Genomic DNA, 25563 nt, shown 5'->3' with positions numbered 1-25563 from the left:
TTGTTGCTCTTCTCTGCACTCTTTCTAGAGTCTCCACATCTTTTCTACATCGTGGCGACCAAAACTGAATGCAGAATTCCAAGTGTGGCCTTACTAAGGCATTATAAAGTGATATTAACACTTCATGTGATCTTGATTCTATCCCTCTGTTTATCTCAGTGCTGTTTTATGAACATAACATGATTAACAATACAGGTTTATTTTCTTATAATGAAAGCATAATCTAGCATGGTTATTTATGAAGGCTTCAGTTTGTTAATTTTAACCAGGAAATCTGGAAACATAGTACTAAAATAATGAGGAAAATATAGTCTTCTCAAACTGAATTGAACCTGAAAATTTTACTTCGAAGTAAAAGTAACCATCAATAGTTATCATGCAAACATATAACAAATAGCTGGTGATCATGTTTACTTTTGTAGCAGAGACATACATCTTTTGCTGAAAGAGGTTGTATATTGATATTTTTATGTGGAAAAAATATTTTCTGTTCTTAAAGTTTTTAGATGTTTGTATAATAAATGTGCCATCTTAATAATATGAATCACATGGCAAAAAGTTGAATTAATTGGTATTCCATGAAGATCTGACACAGGGAAAAGTCCAGTGTCTTCAGGGGAAAAAAATGAATTACTATAAGTATACAATGAATCATTGTTGGCTAGGAGGAATTGTACTGATGAAATCTTATTTAGAATACAATGTTCCACATACCTTGCACTTGTTATTTTATTTTGATTTTATTACTTATTGTATCTCTTAAGTGTAATTAAACATAAGTTGGTACGAAATATTTTATAGTGGTGTAAGTAGGTAATATGAGTAGATTTATGTTTATTTCTCTCTTGATACTGAAAGTTGGTATCCTTAAACATCTGTATCCTTAGACAAAATAGGCAAAAATTATGGATATGTATTTTTTAAAATAAAGGGAGAATTTCTATATTCATATATCCTGCATTTTTCTGTTATTTTAAAATTGTCAGGGGACGAGGATTAGCATTGTACAAAATAAAGCACATTTTGCCCTAGAGACTTCATTGAAGAAATAAGCTACATCCTTTTCACAGCATAATTATATATGTATTTATTGAGATGGAATGTGCAGCTGAAGGAGAAGTGGGATGGGGGAATGTTGGTAGTAGCGCAACAGCTTCCCAGGGAGGAGGCAGCACATTCCAGAGAGGGGCAAGTCACGCCCTAGAATCTACCAGGACATATCTGTTAGGTTAGAAGTTTATAGCTTTAATATGTGAAGATTCTGTCTATTAGGTGTAAGCAAATAAAGATCTGGACTCGAGTGGATCTTGCTGGGGTCTCTGGGACATGTAATTGATATTTTCTTAGCAGTAAATTGCCCAATTGAGTTCCATTCTTTTGTTATGACAAAAGTCTCTGGTCTTGGCAGACACTGCTGATGTGTCCTTGGCACTCACAGCTCTTCTGTTTGAAGACTAGAGTCTGTATTCCATCTCGTCCTTCCCTCCCCCCTAGTTCTTTGGCAAGTTGAAAAGTGATAATGTTTCCAACAGCATAAGTGTGCTTCAATCTTGACACACTGTGCATGTAAAAGTAATAATCTAAGGGATTGGGTATAAGAGCACTTTGATGGAACTAATTATCTAAAGTCATTATGAGCTTAACTTCATTAGAAGAGTTCCCATGAAGGGAAATGTCCATTAGTTTGAATGCTTTAATTTGGAATCAGCAGAGAATTTGACTTACTGACATAAACAGACCTTTCCCATTCTATAATTTGTAAATGTATGTGTTCTTAAAACATTTTACTTAATGCCATCGCAATATGCGACCGTAATGGGATACGGTTGTTTCTCAATGATAGAGAGCGGGAGGTGCTACCATCGGCTATCGTCAATCCTGATTGGTCCATAGACTGAGAGAAATAGTTGCAGCCATGCCTCTACTCCTTCTGCCCAGTTCCTCTCAGTCTATGGTCCAAATAGGCTGGTAGCCTCTTAACTGTTGCTGTTTTTCTTCCAATCTTTACTAAAATAGACAATTGGTTAGGCTAACTCGATCTTTAATACTAAATTTTTCTTCAAAACCTTGATTGTGTGTTGCGGTGAGCGAGGGAGGCGTCAGGCATCGTCGCCGTCTCGTGGGGTGCCGGATCGCAATCCGCTGAATCTGGCAGCTTTAATAGAATATTGAGGCTCCACTGCAGAGGTAAGAGGGTGGCTCACAGTTAAATGTTGCAGACTCATTGCTGTAGCCCCGGGCAGTGGGAAAAGCCACAGTTCTTTTAAAAATACTTTTCCTGACAGATATTCTCCTTCTGTAAAAGTCTGGGAGCCCTAACATCGGATTTGTTCACCCGTTCAGCCTGGAAAGAGGGAAAATGTCTCCTGGGCACCAAATATTGGGTGCATCCTCTATGTTTCCTGGAATCTGAGATTTCTTTAACTTCAAAATGTTGCTCTCCTTCAATCAGGAGGGGAACAGGGGGTGAGGGTTGGGGTGGATGCATGGCAGAAGTGTGTTCCGGTATCAGTACGTCTACATGAAATACAGGACAAATCCTCCTAAGGGCCTTTGGCAATTCCAATTTTACTAATGCAGGATTTATAATTTTGACAATGGGAAACGGACCCACATATTTCGGACCCAATTTCTTTGATTTCTGGGTGGTTTGCAGAAACTTAGTGGACAAAAATACTCTATCCCCAACCTGGTATTCTTTTGGCTTGGCCCCTTTTTTGTCAGCTTGTTTTTTGTGTGCTTGGTGAGCCGCATCTAAGGCCTTACGGGTCATCAGCCAAAACCATTGAAGTTGATCACTCCACTCAGACAAGGACAAAATCTGTGGCTTCTCTTGAGGCAATTCAGGAATGGGCACAAAATCCTGACCAAACACAATATTAAAAGGGGTCATTCCAGTACTGCTATGTACTGAATTATTGTACACCACCTTTGCATGTGGCAAAAGATCAGCCCAATTATCCTATTGATAATTGACATAACACCTAAGGTACTGCTCCAGAACTGAGTTAGTCCTTTCACAAGCCCCATTAGTCTGCAGATAGTGGGCGGAGCTTAGTCACTGGGCTAATCCCTGGGTGGAGCTTAGTTCCTGGGCTATTAATTTCAGGAACTCTTTCTAAAAGAGGGAGGTGAATTGGTCTCCTTTGTCTGAAATAATGCGTTCAGCAACTCCATGTGACTTATACACATGTAAAATAAACAATTTAGCCAGCGACTTTGCTGATGGGATCTTGGAACAAGGTACAAAGTGGACCTGTTTGGAGAACAGATCGGTGATCACCCAAATAAAGGTATTTCCAAGACTTTCTGATAGTTTGATAATAAAATCCATAGATATTTCTTTCCACGGTGCCCTAGGTCGGGCAACATTCTGAAGGAGGCCTTGAGGTTTTCCTGGTGGTCTCTTTGCGGCTGCATAAACAGGACAGCTGGCTATATAGGATTCAATGTCTTTTTTTCAGGGAAGACCACCAAAACTGCCTCAATCAAATGCAAAGTTTTCACAATTTCAGAATGACCCGCCATCCTTGAATCATGGGCTCGTTGAAGGACAACAGTTTTCAGGCTGGCAGGAACATACAGCTTAGCTCCTACCCAAGCCAGGCCATCTTTCATGGTGCGCTCGTCAAAATGTTCCTTGAACCAGTCATCAGATGCGAGACCCCCCTTTAGTTTGTGCATCAAGTCCATGGTTACATCTAAATCCACTGGCTCCTGGTGACCATTGGGGCAGCCAAATTCTTAGCTGGCATGACTGGATGAACCACAGTTGGTCTGGTGCTGTTGTACTGGGGAAGCCTGGACAGGGCATCTGCCATAAAGTACATCCAGGGATGTACTTTAGGGTAAAGTTGAAACGGTTGAAATGATGTGCCCAACGTACCTGTTTAGGTGACAGCTTACGCAAGGTTTTCAACACTTCCAGGTTTTTATGATCAGTCCACACTTCAAAAGGGTGTTTCACCACCTCCAGGAAATGTCGCGCGGGTCATCAGGGCCCACTGGATGGTGAAAGTTTCCTTTTCCCATCTCCTTTTTGGCCCATCTCCTTTTTTTTCCTGTAAGCATATGGGAGGTGTACGCACAAGGTTGCAATTATCCCTTTGTGTTTGTTGGAGCAACACTGTCCCCACTGCCATGTCACTTGCATCCACTTGAATCACAAATGGTGCATCCATGTCTGTGTGTTTCAAAACAGGTTCAGCTGCAAACAGTTGCTTCAACTTCTCAAAAGCTGCTTGACATTCCATAGTCCAGTTCAGAGGCTTACCAGGCCTAGGTTTAGGAGAGCAGCGAAAAGAAAATTTCAATTCAATTCAATTTTAATGGATTTGCATGCCGCCCAATCCCGGAGGACTGGGCCAAAAGTAAGATCTGGGCCAAAAAGGCATGAACAAGTACATATCAAATGATTACCCCTACCCCTCCCTCCAATTAACCCAGCCCAGTGTCCAATCTGCAACTCCCTAAGGTGTCATATGGGGTGCATCTTCAAAAGATCTCATCAGGTTGGTATGCGAGAAGGTTGGCCTTGACCATGACCAAACATCGGCCATCAGCATGCACAGAAGATGGTGAGAATGAAACTCCCTTCTACATAACTCCTCCAGTACCATATAATTCCCAAATACCATGCCCCCACCCTCCCTGTTTCTATGGCAGCCGATAGCAAGCAAGTGAAGCAGAGGCTGACAAGTTTGACTACACTAAACAGGGAATTAGGAGAAAAAACAGTCTTCCTGAAAATAGAAAAAGCTGCCTCCTTTCTTCGTTTTCAAAATATAGTAGAAGAGAAGGAGGAGGACCTAGGGGAAACAATTACAGCAATTGTGGCAAACATATTACAAAAAATAAACAAGAAATAAGACGAGATGTATCAAATTCCTACAATCTATGCCAGGAGACATAGGCTTCCAAAATACATGTACACTTCACAAGAAAATCAGTAAGAGATGAAATATATAAGAAAGTGAGAGAAGAACAAATAACATACAAAGGAAGAGAACTATAAATCCTGAGACAGATACCAAAAATGGTTAGAGACCAGTTTCTTACACAACAACTAATAAGATATAACATAATGTTTAGATCTCTTACACCAGAGGGAGTTATGATCACCTGGCAAGAAAAAAGGTACAAAATAGGTACAATAGATAACACATGAGTTCTTCGAGCACCATTTCACAGCTGAAGAAGAACAGGAGAGTAGAGAGGACCCAGAGCATAGAAGCCAAGAAGAACAATTAGTAGAAAGTAAGGAAAGAGAAGAAGGAAGGAAACAGGAAAGAGAGCAAATAGAACAAGAGATCAGAACAGGAATAGAGACAAGGATACAGGGAAATTAAGGGCGGCATATAAATAAAACAATGGAACAAGAAATCAAGATTCTCTCATTGGATATAAATGGACTAAACTCATCTGAAAAAAGACAAATTACAAAAAATGACTAGATTACAAAAAATGAATATGGACATTCTGTGCCTCCAAGAGGTACATATCAAAAGTCAATATAACAAATTATTAGAGTATCCAAAATTAGGGAAATTGTACACAGCATTAACACATAAAAAGGGGGGAATTGCAATATACATCAGAGTTTGGATAAATGAAAAAAATTATGCAGATGAAGAGTGGAGAATCTTGATTATAGAAATAGAAACAGAACAAAAAAAATCCTTCTCACAGCGATTTATGCACCAAACAAAAACTACAAAGAATTCTACAACAAAGTCCACAAAAAGATAATAGAAATAGAACACAAGAACATATGTTTAGTTGGTGATTTCAACGCAATAACAGACATCAAAAATGACACTAAAAGTAGCAAAAGAAACAAGAAAAAAAGAACACTACCAATTACCTTTTTTGAAATGGCACAAGATCTGAGTCTATATGACGTATGGCGAGAAATAAACATTGAAAGTAAATAATATACATTCTATTCCAACCCACACAAATCATGGTCAAGGATAGATATGGCTTGGATGACCCAGGGACTGAGAAGAGATACAGAAGAGATTGAAATAATGACAAACACCTGGGCAGACCATAATCCAATAAAAATAATATGGACAAAATATTGAAAGATAAAGAATACATTTAAATGATAGAAAAAGAAATGGATTTTTTTTACAAAGTAAATATAAAAAAAGAAACATCACTACAAAATTTATGGAACGTCACAAAAGCATTCATTAGGGGACTGACAGTAGCATACGTGACAAGGAAGAATAAGGAAAAGAGGCAAAAGCAAGAAACACTAGAGAAAGAACTCAAAAAACGAGATCTGTAAAAAGATACACAAGAAATAAAAATAAAAGGTTTAGGTTTATTCAATTTATATGTCGCCCTTCTCCCAAGGACTCAGGGAGGCGTACAACATTAAAAGAAACATATAATACAAAAGTTAAGAAGAAATTAAACAGGATATCCCAAACCCAATTAAAATTGACAATGACACATTTTTTTAAAAAGAATTAAAATTAAAATTAACAGTAATCAATAATTTGATTTGTTTTGTTCAGGCCAGGCTGGCTTGCTGGAAAAGCCAACTTTTTAGGGCGCGTCGGAAGGACCGGAGGTCGGGGATTATACGAGATGGCCCAGAAAATCAAATTTTGAGAGATGGTTAGCTCACAAATTTAAAAAAGAAAAGGAAAAAAAATAATACACCATCTACAGGATGAAAAAGTAAATATACAATACCGGAAGGAGAAAAATATATATATAGTACAGAATTTCTTTGAAAAACTTTATAGTAATGAAAACATATTGCAAGAAAATATTGAACAGTATCTACAAAAAAAGAATCTACAAGAAATCGAGAAGGAGAGAAGAGAATTGTTAAATGTGAAAATTACAATGATGGAACTAACAGAAGCACTGAGGAAACAGAAAAATAACAAAACACTGGGCCCAGATGGTATACCTGTAGAATTTTATAATTTTATAAAAACATACACGAGTCAATAGAATCTGTAATGTTAGACCTATATAATGAAGCACTTGCAGAAGCTAGATTACCAAAAACATGGAGAGAAGCGTATATAACACTCATACCCAAAGAAGATTTGGACTATCAACAAATAAAAAATTACAGACAATTTCATTATTGAATACAGACTATAAAATTTTCACATCAATAATGGCAGAGCGACTGGAGGAGGATCCAACGTTGCAATGATACGGACATACGGTCTCTGAGACCGCAGCGGATATTTTTGCCGCTGGGTGGTCCAATCAGACCTAAACTGTCCCAGAGAGAGGCTGATCAAGTTGGGGCGGCTCCAAAACGGAAGGATACGAAAAGAGAAAGTGTTTCCAGCTGGTGAGGAATTTTTACTGTTTTAAAAGAGACTGCCTATAAAAAACTTAAAATTAATTTAAATTGGAGAACAGAAGAAATAAGCGGTGGAAAAGTTTGGAATGGAAAGATACAGGTTGCTAGATGGAAGTATATAATTTAAAAATAGTTAAACTTAGTGAAATTTAGTGACAATAGATATAGTTAAATAAATAATTGATAATGATAATGTATACAATGTGTAGTGTTATAAGTAATAATTGGATATGAATATTGAATGGTACCCATCAAAAGAAGATTAGAAATCCTTTTGGATTATATATAAAGGTTAATAAAAAACTAAGTTAGATTCAGTTAAGTCTTGATTATTAGGGGGAAAATGTTATAATACAGGATATATCAAATAAAGGAGGGATAATGATAACGTATATATATGTATGGGTACAACATAAGGAAACTGGATGTCAATTGTAAACAGTGATTTGGAAAGGAGGATTAGAAAATTTTGTTACTAAATATTATGGATGTTTAGCTAGAATAGGACATAAGGATTCAGTGTTATTGGAAGATTTTAGAAATAGTAAATGAAATGCCAGTATGTGGTTATGTATTAAATCTTGGTATATTTTATGATGAATGACATTTAAACAATTATAGTCAAATGAAAATGGAGGTATGATGATGGTAACATGTATAAATAGCTGAGTTAAAATACTTGAGTTAATATGAATTATGCTTGATGACTGTGGAAGAGATGCACGAAAGCCTTTTGTAACCAACTGATATACTTTCTACAGTATGTAAATAAGGAAGATTTTATGTTTAGGTTTTATTTAGTTTGTATGCTGCCCTATTCCCGGAAGACTCAGGGCGGCTAACAATCTGAAAGGGAGGGGTACAAAGTAAAAATAAAAAGACAAACAATTTAAAATACAGCAACAGTCGTAACCTCGGATTGGGCTGGAAATTTCAACAGCCCCAGGCCTGCCGGAACAGCCAGGTCTTAGTTGCTTTGCGGAAGGCCGGAAGGGTGGTAAGGGTCCGGATCTCAACAGGGAGATCATTCCAGAGGGCCGGAGCAGCCACAGAGAAGGCCCTCCCCCGGGGAGTTGCTAGCCGACATTGGCCGGCAGATGGAATTCGGAGGAGGCCTAGTCTGTGGGATCTAATAGGTCTTTGGGAGGTAATTGGCAGGAGGCAGTCTCTCAAGTAACCAGGTCCGATACCATGTAGGGCTTTAAAAGTAACGACTAGCACCTTATGTGTTGTGTTTGTTTTGAAAATTAAAAATAAAAAAATTATTTAAAAAAATTACTGTGACAGAGCGACTTAAAAATATTAAATGAAATTATCCACACAGACCAAAATGGTTTTCTGCCAAAACGACAGTTAAAAAATAACATGAGAGTAATTATGAACACATTAGAATATTACGAAGAACACCCAGGGAAACAAGCAGCAGTGGTTTTTCTAGACGCCCAAAAGGCCTTTGATAATCTAAATTGGCAGTTCATAATAACGCAGTTAAAAACAATGAGATTTGGAGATAACTTTACAAAGATGATAGAAACAATATTTTTGACACAAACAGCAAAAGTAATAATAAATGGGGATACCACAGAAGAATTTAATATTTGGAAAGGAATAAAACAAGGATGCCGACTATCATCCTTATTATTTATTTTACCAAGGCATTTGCAGACAACATAGTATTTATTATAGAAGAGCCGTTAGAAACAGGAACTAAATTAAAAAAATAGAGGAATTCGGCAAAGTAGTGGGACTTAAAATTAATAAGAGCAAAACAAAGATCATCGCAAAAAATCTTATCAAAAAACAAGAGTGAGAATTAGAAGATGGGAATGCAGATAGTAAAAAAGGTATAAAGTATTTAGGAATTTGGCTGACAGGGAAATGCTCAACAATTAAAGAAGATTATTATGATAAAACAATTCAGAAAATTAAAAAAAGATTTGGAAAATTGGAGAAAACTTCAAGTATCATTAATGGGAAGAATCGCCATAGTTAAAATGAACGTCCTACCAAAAATTTAGTTCTTGTTTCAGGCGGTACTAATTAATTTAGGGATTTTTTTTCCATAGATCAAATAGCACAATTCATCTCGCTAGGGAAAAAACTACGAATCAAGCTAAAATTATTACAGGACAGTAGAGAGAAAGGAGGTTTTGGGCTCCTGTATTGGGAGCTCTACTATCAAGCAACAGCTCTCACCTAGATAAAGGACTGGATTAACCTAAAGAAAAAGAGGATATTAACAATTGAAGGACGTAATTTAGAATTGGGTTGGCATGCCTTTATCTGGATGGGAAAGACAAAACTCATGGTTACTTTCAAAGATATCAAATTAGGAACACTACTTTAAACATGGCTAAAATTAAAAGAAAGCACTACAATAAAATTCCAATCTGGTTATCCACTATGGAAGCACTGATCTATTCAAATGTACTAGACATAAAATAATAAGATACAAAGATAGACAATCAGGAGAGGTTAAAAACAAGGCAAGAACTAAAAAATGAGGGAATAGATATAGACTGGTGGCCATATCTACAAATATAGGCGAGGGACAAAAAAAGATTGAGAAAAGAGATGGATTCTATAAGGAGCCACAAGAATTAGATAAAATTCTACAGGGAACCGAAGAGAAATTGATTAAAAAAATATATCACTACTTATTAAGATTCAAGATGAAAGAAGTAGTAGTGAAAGAGACTATGATAACGTGGGCGACGAATTTTGGTTATACTATAGAATTGGCAGAATGGGAATTTTTTTTGGGAAATAAACTATAAATTAACAATGACAACAACATACAGGGAGAACATATACAAGATGTTCTACAGGTGGCATCTACCACCAGCGAGAATTGCAAGAATGTTCCCGGAATGTTCACCAGCCTGCAATAAACAATATGGAACGTACCATCATATATGGTGGACCTGCATATCTGCAAAAAAATACTGGACAAAAATAAAAGACTGGTTGGAAGAGATCATGGCACATGAAATAGAATTAAGACCGGAACAATTTTTATTAGGAATAATAAAGGGGAAACATGAGAAAAGAATTAAATACCTTATTCTCCCATGCATGACTGCTGGTGGAGACAACGGTCATGCATGGGTTAACTCAGTCAGTAACCAATAGAACTGAGTCTACCAAAGTGATGTCATTGCCTCTGAGGAGCATGCTCCCGCATTTTTAGACTCAGTTCGATTGGAACTGGCTGTGCTAATCGCTTTCTCCTCAACTAATACTTGATAATTGAATACTTTAATTGGATTTAATTGGATTTCTCTCAAACCAAGCAAGGAAATTATTTTTCTAAATTGATCTCTGAACTGGGCTCCTGTTAGGACTCTCAATAGCCTCTGGGGGCTGGAGAGTGTTTGCTGCGCCTCATCAGAGGCTTGCCTTTGAAGGCCTCCGGGCTTCTGAGGCTTCATATTTCAGCAGTGCTAGCTGAAATAGTCGTGGGAGGCTCTGCTCTCAGCGGCAGAATTCCCGGCCTCTACCTTGCCACCTGCGCTGCTGATTGCCACCACCGCCTCCAGCAGCCTCCGAACGCTGCGGGAAGCCTCATAAAAGCCGCAAAGAGCCACCCGCCGCTGGGAAATGCCGCTGCAGCCACTATGCCTCCCTGCCGTCCCTTTCATCGCTCCAACGACCGCTGCACGTCCGCAGTTTCGCCCTTGGCTCCTCGGCCTTGCCGCAGAGCCTAAACCACCCACGCTCACCATGAGGCCTCAGCTACCTCATGGCGCCGGCCCATAGGTTCTTAAGCGGTATATAAGTCTACTGCTATAGCCTCAGCGGCCGTTGATTTTGGTGCGAAAGTCATCTGGTGGCCATTTTGAGCATTCAAGGAACTGTGAGTACTGGCTACGGCCTCCTCTCCTCCTCGGGAGCCTCAACTGCCTCCAACTTCCTTGGCTCCTGCCCCTACCACCGAACCACTTGCTTCTTAGGACCACAGGCGCAGGCCTGCTCCGGCTGATAACATCGAGCCCTCTCCCAGGGACCCAAGGCCTGATCAGGGGGGCATAGAGGATCCATCCCCTCAGGTGGATGACAGGGCCCCTCAGGCCCTGGCTAAGAAGGCTAGGTCCAAGACCAAACATGCTGAGCCTCGCATATTCCAGGCCCAGAGGCCTGTTCATTCCAGTCCCCTCGACTTTTCTTTGGATTCGGAGAATGACCTCTCCCCTGCTGCATCAATTCTGCAGCCCGAGGAGGCTAGGGGCACAGATGCTTTGGCCAGCAGTGGGGATGATTCGATTGTGGCAGGAGTGTCACTCCTGATGAGGATCCCCTCTACCAGGAAGATATTTCTCCCACTCCCCGCCGACGCCATTCTTACCGGGCATTGGCTGATATGATCTCTGAGGCCATAGAATGTGGTATTGCGGCCGGTCTTAAACACAGATCTTCTAATTGTTCTGCTTCTCGCAGGTCTGCTTTTTCCTCTAGTTCCAAGCGCAGGGATGGTGATCTCTTCGCTTCTTCGTCGCACGAGCTACCTGGCACTTCCAATCAACCATTGGTCTTCAGGGAAGAGGAACGCCTTGCAAGAGACTCAGATCTCTCGGAGAATGAGGGTCTTCCTCCTGATCTGCCTCCCTTTGTCGGTTTATTTAAACCTGCTGTTTTCCGCTCTCCTTTTTAAGGCCAAGAAGATTGCAGGCATTCCCTCTCCGAAGACAACTCAGAGTTCAGAAGCAGACAAGGCTGACACCACTGATCCACTCTTCATCCAGCCTTCAGTGGAAAAGGAGGTGATCCCATCACCACGGTTCTTCATAGATATTGTCCAGAATCAATGGGCTTCTCCAGGTACCGGAACCCTCCCCAATACCTCAGACAAGCACCTGTACAATGTCGCTCCTGACCTCACCAAGACTTTTGAGGTACCTTCTATTGATTTGCCTATAATTGCCCTTTCCTCTCCCAACGTGGCCTCAGCAGCTCCGGAGGAAGCTCTGCGACCTGAAGACGAGACTAGAACAAACTCTGGTCAAGGGTCACCAGGCCTCAGCTTGGACCATTAGAGCGGGCATCTCCGCTTTCTTCTTTAGTCACTCCGCTCTTCTGTAGCTGAGACAACTTCAGGCTCACCTTCCAGCCAGGGATTCTAGGGCTCGCAGGGACATTAACAAGATTAAGGCAGCCCTAGAATACACAGCAGATGCTTCCTTGGATGTGGCCCGTTTTGCATCTAAAGCCATTTCATCTTCCATCTCCACCCGCTGGCTTCTCTGGCTAAAGCAGTGGCAGGCAGCCAAGTGGAGACTTGCCTTCTTTCCCTACTCTTCATCCCTTCTCTTTGGTCCTCCATTAGAACCCCTTCTGGTAGAGTCCAAGGATAAGAGGAAGGGTCTGCAACCAGCCACTAAAAAGCAGGAAGGTCGGAACCAATCTTTTTACCGCAGGCAGCCCTTTTGTGGCCAGGATGGGAGTGCTTCCAACTCCCGTCCCCAATGACAGGCCCCACCCAGACAGGCCCCCTCTTTTTCCAATAGATCAGGCAGGAACAACCAGAGATTGCAGGCCGGAAAGCCTTTCAAGGACAATTCCAACCATTCCTTTAAGAGGCAGAAGTGACTGCCTGGAGAATCTCCCAATAGAGGGGTGTCTGGCAGCCTTCGCGGATCATTGGGACGACATCACCAATGACGCATGGGTCAGGTCCATGATCAGATTCGACCTTCTCCTGGATTTGTGCTCCAGCCCTCCAAACCACTTTGTCCGATCTCCAGGGACCCTCAAAAGAGGCTCTTGGTAGAGCAGGCCGTTCACCATCTACTCCAAATTCGGGGGACTGGAGGGCAATCCTCGATCTAAAATTTTTAAATCAATTCATCAGGTTCAGGAGATTGAAGATGCACTCTCTCCTATCAATTCTGGAGAGTGTTCGCAGACACAATCTCCTCACATCAGTGGACCTTACCGAGGTTTACCTCCACATGCCAATTCATAGACGGCACAGGCGGTTTCTCCGCTTTGTATATGCAGGCCTCCACTTCCAATATCGGGCCCTCCCTTTGGACTGTCTTTAGCCCCAAGGGTTTTCACGAAGCTTCTGTCAATCGTAGCAGCCCATCTGTGGGGCAGGCCCATCCGGATCTTCTGCTACCTGGACAACATCCTTTTGGACCTTCAGGGACCTCCAGGACACCCTTCAGGTGTTAGAAGAAGTGGGGTTCTCCATCAATTGGGAGAAGAGTCACTTCGTCCCCATTTCTTGCCTGGTGCACCTGGGAGCCCTCATAGATTCATCCCAGGGGAAAGTCATTCTGTCTCAGGACCGCCAGAGCAGTCTCAGGGAGTTAGCCAAGGAAGTACGGGGGAGACAGCGGGTCCCTCTTCTTCAGCTGTCTCAACTGCCGGGGAAGATGGTCTCCTGCTTCTCCATCGTCCCTTGGGCATGGCTTCATAGCCGCTGCCTCCAGTGATTTCTTCTGCCATTCCAGAAGACCAACAGCAGCTGTTCCCTAGTGAAGGTCAGCCTGACCCCAGAGGTCCGGCTATCCCTGGACTGGTGGATCTTCCCAGCCATAGCTCAGGGCTCCCTTTTCAGGGAACCTCCGTGTCTCATAGTAACAACGGACAGGAGCCTGACGGGTTGGGGAGCTCACCTGGAGGATCAGGTAGCTCAGGGGCTTTGGTCCGACTCCAATCTGTCCCACAGTATGAATTGGCTAGAGCTTAGGGCCATCCATCTGGCACTCCTTTATTTCCAGTCCTCTCTTCAAAACACACATGTGCTGATCCGGACAGACACACTACGGCCAAGGCGCATGTCAACTGCCTGGGGGGGACGAGAGCTGTGTCTCTCATGGAATCTGCCTTTCACCTAGGAACTTGGGCCAATCGTCTCTCCCTATACGCCGAACACATCTCGGGATCAGACAACACCAGAGCAGGCTGGTTTAGCCGCACAACAATCGACCCTGCGGAGTAAAGCTTGAATCGCCGCATATTTCATCAGCGGTCATCCAGGTACGGGACTCCAATCCTGGATCTCTTCGCAACATCATCCAACAACCAGGTACCTGTCTTGATACACGACACCAAGTGCAGAAGGGACGGACGCTTTCAGGTGTAGGTGGCCTCGTCTCCTGTATGCCTTCCCCCTGATACAGAGGGTGATTTGGAAAGTGATAGAGGAAGAGGCCGAGCTCATCCTAATTGTCCCCCATTGGCTGCGCCGACCATGGTACGCGAACCTGATCAATCTTTCAGTGGAACCTCAGTGGCTTTTACCAATGATTCCGTCCCTCCTTCATCAGGGCTCCATTCACCACCCTGACCTGTGCTGGCTATGCCTAACTGCTTGGAGCGCGGTCCTGAGGGCGGATAACCTTTCCGAGACTGTAGTCCATACCATTCAGGCCTCCCGTCGCCAAGCTACCAACAGGATATACGAATCTACATGGCAAACCTTCATAGCTTGGTGCCTGGCTCAAGGGGAAGATCCTCTGAAGGCTGCGGTATCCCAGCTTCTAGAGGGACTATCTCCGAATACCTTGCGGTGGCAGGTGTCAGCTCTCTCATCAGTTCTCTCTCTTCACTGAGATGAGCCCTTCTCATTACACCCCCACGTCTGCAGATTCTTTAAGGGGGCATCCAATCTCTGCCCTCCTGTCATGTACCGATTCCCTTCCTGGGATCTAACCAAGATCCTCGACTTTCTTATGGAACCTCCCTTTGAATCCCTCAGGTCGGCAACCCTTCATCACCTCACGCTCAAGACTGCCTTTCTGGTGGCCATAACATCTGCACAGAGGGTTTCAGAGCTGGTGGCCCTTTCCATCAGGTCTGACCTGTGTGTGTTCCACCCAGACCGGGTAGTCCTTCGCATTGACCCCACCTTTGTCCTGAAGGTGAATTCAGGATTTTCCAGAGGAGGGGGAGGGAGTGGTCACGTGTGGGTTTTCTCTTAGCCTGATTGGTCCAAAGACTGAGAGCAAAGCTTTAAATACTGGTGCCTTCCAATCCTGGCCCAGATTCTCTCAGTCTTTGGTCCAAGCACTGTTAGAGAAATACTTAGGTAGGATTTATTGTTATTCCAATCTGGTTCCTTCCCCTCCCCTGCAGGTGATCCTCTGGAGGGTACGTCCAGGGGCCCCTGCTCCTCTCACAGGTTGGCACCTCAGGGGCCTGGTTCTGTTTATGGAGATGTGGAGGATCTGGATAATCTTCCTGAAAGAATTAAAAGACTTATTTCTGCAGCCATCTCATGGGGCATTGCCCAACGAGACAAGGGCTCTCTTTCTTCTAGGCATGGGGGGCTAGGCAGGGCCCAGTATCGAGCTTCCTCTCCTTCCATGGTTAGCGAGGCTTCGTTCTTGGGGGAGGGAGACCCTCCAGGACATGGGCTTCTCGGATGACGAGAATGCGGGCCTTTCTGATGAGCCCTCCTCTAAGGGCCTCTTTGTTCCTGCCATGTTCAAGATTCTTTTAGACAAGGCACGGCAGACCACTAAGGTTGGGACGGGGGATCCTTCAGTATGTCCTCCTAGGGATCCTGACATGGCCATGTTTTCTGCTACGGCCACCAACAAGGAGGAGATTCCTGCTCCTCCCCTGTTTTTGGAGGTCTTGACCAACCAGTGGGCTCGCCCCTCCAATTTCTCGGCTCCTGGCAGTAACGACCGCCGGCACTATAACGTGGAGCAGACCTTTGCTCAGGCCATTCAGCTGCCAGCCATTGACAACCCAGTGGCCACCCTTGTCTCCTCCTCTCCGGTGGTATCGGGCGACGTGGCTGATAAGATGAAGCCGTAGGATAAGCGTGCAGAGCTTACCTTGCGGAAAAATTTTAACGCCACGGCGTGGGCTATTAAGTCCGCGGCCTTGGCTTCCTACTTTAACCGTGCCATCCAGGATGAGCGGCTCCACCAAGATCTGTTTAAGATCATGGCGGCCTGCCAGTTCTCTGCTGATGCGACCCTGAATACGGTCAAGTTTGCCTCCAGTGCCTTGGCCACCTCTGTCACCTCTCGTAGGCTTGTTTGGTTGCGTCACTGGCAGATGGATAACAAGGCAAAATGGGATTTTGTGGCCCCTCCCTTCAAGGGGCCCAATCTTTTCGGGGAGGCCCTCATCCCCATCCTAGTAGAGGATAAGGACAAGAAGAAGGTTCTTCCTTCTAATGCTAAGAAGCCCGAGGCTAAGTCACGTCCCTTCTGTAGGCAAAGGCAGATTATGGCTATAACCAGCGTTTTTCTTCCTTCCCGGCTGATAGGCAGTTCTCCGGACCGTCCTTTCAGGACAGGAATCGTTTCCAGGGCCAGACCAGGCGGCCTTTTCGTGGTTGAGGCGGCCACCCCTACTGCAGGGGGAAGTGACTCGAACCCAAGTCGTCCCATCGGCGGCCGCCTCTCCCTCTATGCGGATCGATGGGACGAGATCACGTCGGATGCTTGGGTCTGAGCCACGGTTCGTCACGGTCTCAGGTTAGAATTTCTCTCCACTCCTCCAAACCTCTTCCGGTCGTTCCCTCCGTCTCGGAGTCGGGAGCGCCGCCGCCTGACGGATCAGGCGATCGCCCACCTTCTCAACATTTGGGCGGTGGAGGCGGTTCCTCTAGGGGAACGAGGTCTGGGCCACTACTCCAACCTCTTTGTGGTCCCGAAGTGCACGGGGGGCTGGAGGGCGATTCTAGACCTCAAGCGCATGAACAGGTTTCTGGTGTACAGGTGCTTCAAAATGTCCTCCCTCAAGTCTATCCTTCAGGGTATCAGGAAAGGGGACTTCCTGGCCTCCGTGGACCTCACGGAGGCCTATCTTCACATTCCCATCTTGCCCGCTCACCGCTGGTACTTGAGGTTCTCACACGGGTCCCGCCACTACCAGTACAGGGCTCTTCCCTTCGGGCTGGCCTTGGCTCCCTGGACCTTCACAAAGGTTCTGGCTGCCCTGGCGGCTCATCTACGGTCTGTTCCGGTTCGGCTCCAATGTTATTTGGACGATGTCTTGGTTCAGGTGGGGTCCCTGCCTCAGGCAGTCTCGGATCTTCGGCTCACCATTCGGAGCCTTCAAAGCCTGGGCTTTTCGGTGAACTTCGCCAAGAGCCATCTTTCCCCCTCTACTCGCATTCTCCACCTGGGGACAGTCATAGATTCCATGTCGGAGGTGTTGAGTCTATCTCAGGAACAGCAGAACAGCCTTTGTCAACTGGCGGAAAGTGTTCGCGGAAGGCGGTTCACTTCCATCCTCTCTCTGTCACAGTTATTGGGCAAGATGGTCTCTTGCATCGGGATTGTCCCGTGGGCCAGGCTTCATCTCAGGCCCCTCCAGTGGGAGCTCATCCCCTTTCAGAGCAATTCTCTTCGGACTCTCCGTCTCCCGGCGGGGGTCCGGGTCTCTCTGGCGTAGTGGCTTTCCCCGGCCATTCAGCGGGGCTGCTGCTTCTGGGAGCCGAACAGGGTGACTGTCACCATGGATGCGAGTCTGTTTGGGTGGGGGGCCTTGGTGGGCTCTCGGATGGTGCAGGGCAGGTGGACGGCCTCTGACCTCCGCCACAACATAAATTGGCTGGAGCTGAAGGCTGCGCGACTGGCTCTACATCACTTTCAGTCCTCTGTGGAGGGGCGTCATGTGCTCCTCCTGACGGACAATGTGGCCACCAAGGCACACATCAATCGTCAAGGGGGGACCCACTCGTGGGGCCTCTGGTTGGAGGCGCTGCAGCTGAGCTTCTGGGCGGAGAGGCACCTGCTGTCCTTGGTGTCGGAGTACATCTCCGGATTCTCCAATGTCCAGACGGATTGGCTGAGTCGGGTGACTCTGGACAATGGCGAGTGGCAACTCCACCCATCGCTGTTTTGGAGGATCTGCCAAAGGTTCGGGTCTCCTCTGGTGGATCTGTTTGCGTCGCCCGCGAACTCCCAGCTTCCACGTTTTTTCACCTGTTTCCAGTCCAGGTCGGCGGAGGGCACAGACACACTCAGGAGCCGGTGGCCCCCGGGCCTTCTTTATGTTTTCCCTCCCATTCCCCTCATCCCGGGGACCGTCAGGAAGGTGGTGGCGGAAGGGGCCCTGGTCATTCTGGTGGCCCTGTATTGGCCCAGGAGGCCCTGGTTCATGGACCTGGTACAGCTGTCGGTGCCCCCCCCATGGAGGATTCCGCGGGGGAGGTAGTCCTGCTGCAGGGGGCTCTGGTTCACCCAGAGCCCCAGTGGCTTCATCTGACCGCCTGGCTCTTGAACAGCGGCTTCTGAGGGAGGCTCATCTGTCCTCCGGGGTCATTCATACCATTGAGGCGTCTCGGCGGCTGTCGACAACCCGCATTTATAATTCCACCTGGACGGCCTTTGTCCGATGGTGCTCGCCTAGGGGCATTTCTCCCGATAGGGTCACCATTCCTAACGTCTTGGATTTCCTTCAGAAAGGTCTTGAGGACGGGGTTTCGCAGAATTCTTTGCGCCGCCAGGTGGCAGCTCTGTCTTCGATCCTGGGGGTGGGGGTGGGGGGGGTCTTCTTCCCTTTCCCAGTTTCCCCTGATCAAGCATTTCCTGAAGGGGGCGGCTAATCTCAGGCCTCCCACCGTCCACAGGTTTCCCACTTGGGATCTTCCCCTGGTGCTCAAGGCCTTGACGGGGGCCTCATTCGAGCCTCTCTGGTCTGTTCATTTACGTTTCTTGTCGCTGAAAGTGGCCTTCCTGGTGGTGATTACATCCGCCCGACGTATTTCTGAGCTGGGTGCCCTGTCTTCCAGAGACGACCTTTGTCACTTTCACCAGGACAGGGCGGTGCTTCGCCTTAACCCGGCCTTCATCCCGAAGGTGAATACCCCCTTTCATAGGGCTCAGGAGATCGTCCTGCCCGACTTTTGCCAGGGTCCATCCAATGACCGGGAACGACTCTGGCATCGGTTGGATGTCCGCCGCGCTCTGCGGATCTATCTCCGGCGGACCGAGGGGGTCTGTAGGTCAGAGGCCTTGTTTGTTTCCTTCCAGCCGGGGACGCTGGAGTCGAGGGTGTCTTCGGCTACCATTGGCCGTTGGCTGCGTCAGACCATTGTGGAGGCTTACGGGGCTTTGGGTCGGCCGGCCCTGTCAGGGATCACGGCCCATTCTACTAGGAGTGCTGCGACCACAGCAGCGTGGGCCACGAGGGCCCCATTTGAGGACATCTGTCATGCAGCCACTTGGGCTTCCCCGACGTCTTTCATCCGACATTATAGTCTGGATGCCTTCGCGTCTGCGGACGCATCCTTCGCTCGGAGAGTCTTGCAAGGGGTGGCAGCTGAGGTTCCCCTTGGGCCCTAGTGGTTCTTGTTCTCCCTCCCTGGGACTCTAGCTTGGGTATATCCCACACGTGACCACTCCCTCCTCTGGAAAAAGGACGTTGGTCTTACCTGAACATCTATTTTCAGAGTGGGGGAGGGAGTGGTCACGACCCGCCCTGAGTTGTGTTCTGTTGGGGCCAAGGGAAGGGCCCGGGCATTCCCGGGGTTTGTTGTGGTTGTTTTTTGTTGTTTCAGTTATACCGTTCGACTTCGAGAATCTGGGCCAGGATTGGAAGGCACCAGTATTTAAAGCTTTGTTCTCAGTCTTTGCACCAATCAGGCTAAGAGAAAACCCACACGTGACCACTCCCTCCCCCACTCTGAAAATAGACGTTCAGGTATGACCAACGTCCTTTCCATCGCTCTCTGGATTTCACTCTTCCAAATTTCTGCCCCGCTCCATCTCACAGTCTGGAATGCAAATGGCACAAGCTAAACGTTAGGCGTGCTCTTAAAATCTACATCGCCAAGACAGCAGTCTTCAGATGCAGTGAAACTCTCTTCGTCTCTTTCCACCCTACCAACAACGGGCTGAAAGCTTCTCCATCCATGATTGTACGATGGATCAGGTCTGCCATTACTCAAACTTACGTCACGCATCATCTCGCTCCTCCACTTAACATTATGGCTCATTCCACGCGCAGTGCAGCTACGTCGGCAGCGTGGGCGCGGCAGGCCTCTGTGGACGACATCTGCAAGGCAGCGACCTGGTCTACTCCTAATTCGTTTATATGACATTACAAGGTGGATTGATATGCATCGGCAGATGCAGCTTTCGGACGGCGAGTCCTCCAACAGGTTCTTCCTTCTTCCAGCTCCTAGGCCAGTCTCATGCCCTCCCGGGAACACGCCAGCTTTGGTACGTTCAATGCATGGCGCTATCTCCACCAACTTTGGAGAATGGGGCGTTGATTCTTACCTGATATGCTCCTTCTCTGGGCAGGTGGAGACAGTGGTCATCCCCACCCTTCAGATCCTGGCCTACCTGGCAGGGGTGATCTGGGAGCATGTTGTATAGTCACTGGACGGAAAGCGATTGTGCACAGCAGTCTACTTATCTCCTTCGTCAAGAAAAGCAGGACCAACAGATGGAATCTACAGATACACATACCAGCGGAAGAAAATGTAATAAAAAAATATTGGAATGCGCTGAAATGGATAGGCTCATGAAAGAGCTAAAAGATAGAGGAACCCGAGTATTATTCAGTATGGGACTTATGGTATAATTGGCTACAAGAAAGAGGAATAAAAGTAGGAAAGCAATAAAGAGAAGAAGAAAGATCAAGAAACTACAAAACAAATACAAAACAGTAAAATGAATAAGAGGTGGAAATACAAGATAGACTATAGATAAAGTTAGTATGAAATAAGAGGCATGAGAGAACTAAATGTATATAAAGGATGTTATATATGGAATTAATAGAAAAGACATAAGAAACAAAATATGTATATAGATATAGTTATATAAGATTTACATGTACAGATAAAGGAAACACAATGGATATGTAAAAGATGTAAAATGTGTTGCAAAGATATGACTGTATAAATAAAATTAAAAAAATAACCACAGGATAGTTAATAGGAAAAATAATGATGAAAAGAGAAGTAGAAAGAATTATTTCAGATAGTAATTATAAACAGCGGCAATTAGAACACAAACATTTGTGCACTGAATAATTAGCTAACATCATTACATTATTTCTTGTTTAATTTTTTTTAATGCTCCCTTATGCTGAAGAATTCTCTAAATTAGATCACCACAGGACATTGATTGATTTTTTTTTTATTCCTGTTTATTTGCAGGGAGTTTTGTTATAACTTTATTAATGAAGTCCACTGCGGTTGTAGTCTGTGACTACGGTAATATCAGTATCGTTGGAATTGTGTTTCATCATAACCAGGAATGTTTCATAATTATTCAAATATTTCTGTTTATGACAACACTTACAAAGGTAATTTAAATTGCTATAATAAACAGAAGTAATACTTTCACTTTAAGTTGCCTGAATGAATCAATGCTACATTAAAAAATCTATGAAAAGATTACAGCTTGGTGTTATATTTTTCATACATTCTCTGAGAATCATTCCATTGCAGATAAATGATGCTTCAGTTATGGAAAAGTATTGCATCCTAATGCATTTCTTCATAAAATGGATATTTAAAAAATTGTCTGAAGTATGCAAACCTAGAGGATTTCAAGGTTATCTGCTAACATTTTTTTGTGTGGTGGACTTTAGTATTTAAGCCATGGGTTTTGAAGGATCTTGTCACCAGATGGAGACAGGAGTCCAGATATGAAACATTAGCCTTTTGATAGAACATTTGCTATATTCCATTTAGAATTTAAGTTGCCACCAGATGGAGGCATACTATGATAATTTAGATTTTCAGAAATGTAATAAGCTTCCAGATGCTGCTACATTATTCCACTTGTAAGGAATAATTCCACAGTAAGAGTTAGAAATTAACACTGATGATGATTTCTTTTTGGAACCCTTTATTTCAGTTAGAGGTTGCCATTACCTACCAGAAGCTAATTTGTAAATTTTACTTTTTTCCATTCCTTTAGATGAAGTGAAAAAAACCTGTGGCCTCCTCAAATATTTCTGAACTTAGAGCTGTGGTTGTTCCTCCATCCTTTCCTTAAAAATAAAGTCAGATTAAAGATTAGTACGAGAAAACAAGAAAACACAAAAAGATGATTTCTCTTAACCTCAAGAAATTGATTAAGAAACTATTTACAAATATTGAATAAATGTGGTAGAAAGATAGTCCGCCTTTTAAGATTGAAGATAGACCTTCCTTAGTGAAGCTCACTGATTTTACATCTGTAGATTCCATCCTAATGAAGGATTAAAATGGTTTTGGAATCCAGAGAGATTTTTTTCTTTTTTCACAGAGTTAAACAGGAGAATACTGCTATCATGTTCCCCTAATTCTTGTTTTCTTTAGACTAGCCAAACTCATATTCTGCAGCCCAGTGGTGGGTTCCGGATCTCGTTGCAACCGTATGCAACGGGGCCCAGGGTCCTCCACATGAACGTGTGCAGTGCGTGCATGCATCTTACTGTCCAGTGATGCCTCTGCGAGCCTCCGTGACCGCTCCAGCTGCTCAGCGGAGCATCGCACAGGCGCTGTACACACTGTAAGCGTGTGTGGAAGTGCCAAAGAGTTTAAAGACAGGTAAGGAGCGTGGGTGGGCAGGTGGGCCCTCTGGAGCACCGTACCAGAACGGTACCCAGTGTTCCAGGCAGGCATCGGTACGCCTGTATCGGGGCATACCACCTGCAACCCACCACTGCTGCAGCCATTCTTCATATGTTTTAGTCTCCAGGCCTTTGGTCATCTTAGTTGCTCTTCGATGAACTTTCCCAAAGTCTCAACATCTTTTTTATAGTATGGTGACCAAAATTGGTTGCAGTATTACAGGTATGGTCTTACTAGGGCTTTATAAAGTGGTATGAATACTTCACATGATAATGATTCTATGCCTCTGTTTACACAACCCAGGATTGTATTAGCTTTTGGGGTGCTGCTGCTCATTCAAGTAATCATCCACTAGGACTCCAAAGTCCCTCTCACAGTTACTGTTTTGGAGCCAGGTCTCAACTGATATGTGCTTATACCTTTGATTTTTCCTGCCTAAATGTAAATCTTTGTTTTTCTCCACATTGAAATTCATTTTGTTGGATAGGGCCCATTGTTCAACTTTGTCAAGATCTTTTTGGATCCTGAGCTTGTCTTTTGGTTAATTAAAAATTAGTTTTGTTAATTTCTAGTTATGCTACCCATTTGATAGTATTCAAGCAGAAAGAAGTAACAAATACCATCTCTGCTTACATAATGGAAGTGATTTTTACCTGGTAATGACTTTTGAAAAAATCCAAATGAATCATGTTAAAATTAATTTTAGTACACTTCATATTTTGAAAACTGCTTGTCTCTGAGTTTTTGTTAGTCCTGAAGTTTGAATTTCCACTAAATTAAACCAATAAATTATATGTTTGTAATTTTTAAATAACTGGATTAGTAAGAATAATGATTAATTTTGGCTAGAACATATTCTAGCTGCTACATACAATAATTGCAGTAGTTTAAAAGAGAGAAATGTTGTATTCATGTTAATGAGAACTTTCCTCCAGGATTAAGTTTTTCTTTTAAATTGAATGATAAAATTTAATTTGTCTCATGTATGGAGTTGATACTGTATTTTATTGATAACTTTCTATAATCATAGACTTCAATAACTGCAGAGGAGCCTCCAGAGACAATATTTTACTATGAACAATCTTAATTATACATATTACACTTTTACAGCATCCTGGAGCAAGGCAGTAACTTGGGCAGTATGTGAGATATTTTATTGAACTACATTTTGAGATAGTAACAAAAATAGTATTCAAAATCAAATGCTTTAAGATTGAAGTTACCTTATTTTTCGGAGTATAAAACGCACCGGAGTATAAGAAGCACCAAGGATTTGAATAGGCAGTTTTTTTAAAAAAAGTAGGTAGGTAGATAGAGAGGGAGAGAAAGAGAGAGAAATACAATAGGTAGGTATGGAGAGAGAATAGTTAGGTATGAAGGTAGATAAAGGGATAGAGAGAGAAATAGAGATAAAGAGAGAAATACAGTAGATAGGGAGAGAGAGAGAGAGAGTAGGTAGGTAGGTATGTAGGTAGGTAGATAGAAGGGGAGAGAGAGAGAAATGCAGTAGATAGGGAGGGAGAGAGAGGGTAGGTAGGTGGAGGGAGGGAGGGAGAAGAATACAGTAGATAGGTAGGTAGGGAGAGAGAGTAGGTAGGTATGTAGGTAGATGGAGAGGGGGAGAGAGAGAAATACAGTAGGTAGGTAGAGAGAGAGAGTAGGTAGGTAGATGTTTCCAGGTGTATTTATCTATGAGCTGAAGAAGGAAATCGCTGACTATCTGAAGCACCCAAGACTTTGTTTCTGTTGGCACAGCACTTGATCAATGTCATTCTCATCAATCAGTTAAACAGCTTTCCAAAAGGAAAAAAAAAGTTTTTGCACTCTGCAAACCTCCCCAAAACGGCCCGTTTTTTGCAAAAACGGGCTCATTTCCCCCCCAAAAGGCATGCATAGCCTTAGGGAGGCTTACAGAGTGCTTCTGGGGCTGGGGAGGGGAATTGAGCAAAAAATGGCCCGCTTTTTTTCTCATTTCTGCCCTCCCCAGCCGCTAGGAGCTCTCTGAAAGCCTCCATAAGGCTATGCACAGCCATTTTGGTGAAGAGGGCGAGGCTTTAGGTGGCAAAAAATGCTGTATTCAATGTATAAGACGCATCCAGATTTTCAGCCTCTTTTTTGAGGAAAAATATGGGTACTAGGTCGCTAGTAAATTCAAAAAACTATCTGAAACATTTTTAAATGGCACTTCCTATATATATATATATATATACTTAAAGTCACAACCCCTGGTATGCCCAAGTGTGGGAGGAAGGTCACACTTCCACTCTCTGTCATTAGGCTCGTCACAAGAGTCCATCCAGACAGAAACCCAATATTTTTACTGTTGCCTTTTTTGTTACATTTGTTATATTTATGCTGATAAATAAATAAAGGAAGACTAGTATAGATCTATTTCAAGCTATTTAGCTCTCATCAGCTAGCCATATCCTTACTGGGATTCGAACCTGTGCTCTATTGCCTCCCAGGCAGGGAGTTAACCATTTGAGCTACAGAGAACGACTCCTTTTATCAGCCAGCCAGGGTGGGAGGTATATACTTAAAGTCACAACCCCTGGTATGCCCAAGTGTGGGAGGAAGGTCACACTTCCACTCTCTGTCATTAGGCTCGTCACAAGAGTCCATCCAGACAGAAACCCAATATTTTTACTGTTGCCTTTTTTGTTACATTTGTTATATTTATGCTGATAAATAAATAAAGGAAGACTAGTATAGATCTATTTCAAGCTATTTA

General features: G+C 44.1%; 1 protein-coding gene across 8 annotated transcripts in view; it reads left to right on the top strand.

Moving 5' to 3' along the window:
- MSRB3 (methionine sulfoxide reductase B3) overlaps positions 1-25563 on the top strand; it is a 64603-nt gene that overhangs the window by 27434 nt on the left and 11606 nt on the right. The window contains exon 6 of one of the 8 annotated variants that reach the window (XM_087723488.1): positions 29-1095. The exons of the other annotated variants lie outside the window; for them this stretch is intronic. Coding sequence (XP_087579614.1) covers positions 29-183 — 155 coding nt within the window. The 3' untranslated portion in view covers positions 184-1095. Of the gene's footprint in view, positions 1-28; positions 1096-25563 lie in introns of those variants that run through there. 8 annotated transcript variants of the gene reach the window in all.

Source organism: Thamnophis sirtalis, unplaced genomic scaffold (genome assembly GCF_051295495.1).
Source record: "Thamnophis sirtalis isolate CommonGarterSnake01/CBP01778 unplaced genomic scaffold, rThaSir2_p1.2 scaffold_9, whole genome shotgun sequence".
Lineage (NCBI taxonomy): Eukaryota > Metazoa > Chordata > Lepidosauria > Squamata > Natricidae > Thamnophis > Thamnophis sirtalis.
The sequence above is the reverse complement of the archived record's forward strand: the minus strand, read 5'-3'. Positions and strand labels throughout refer to the sequence as shown.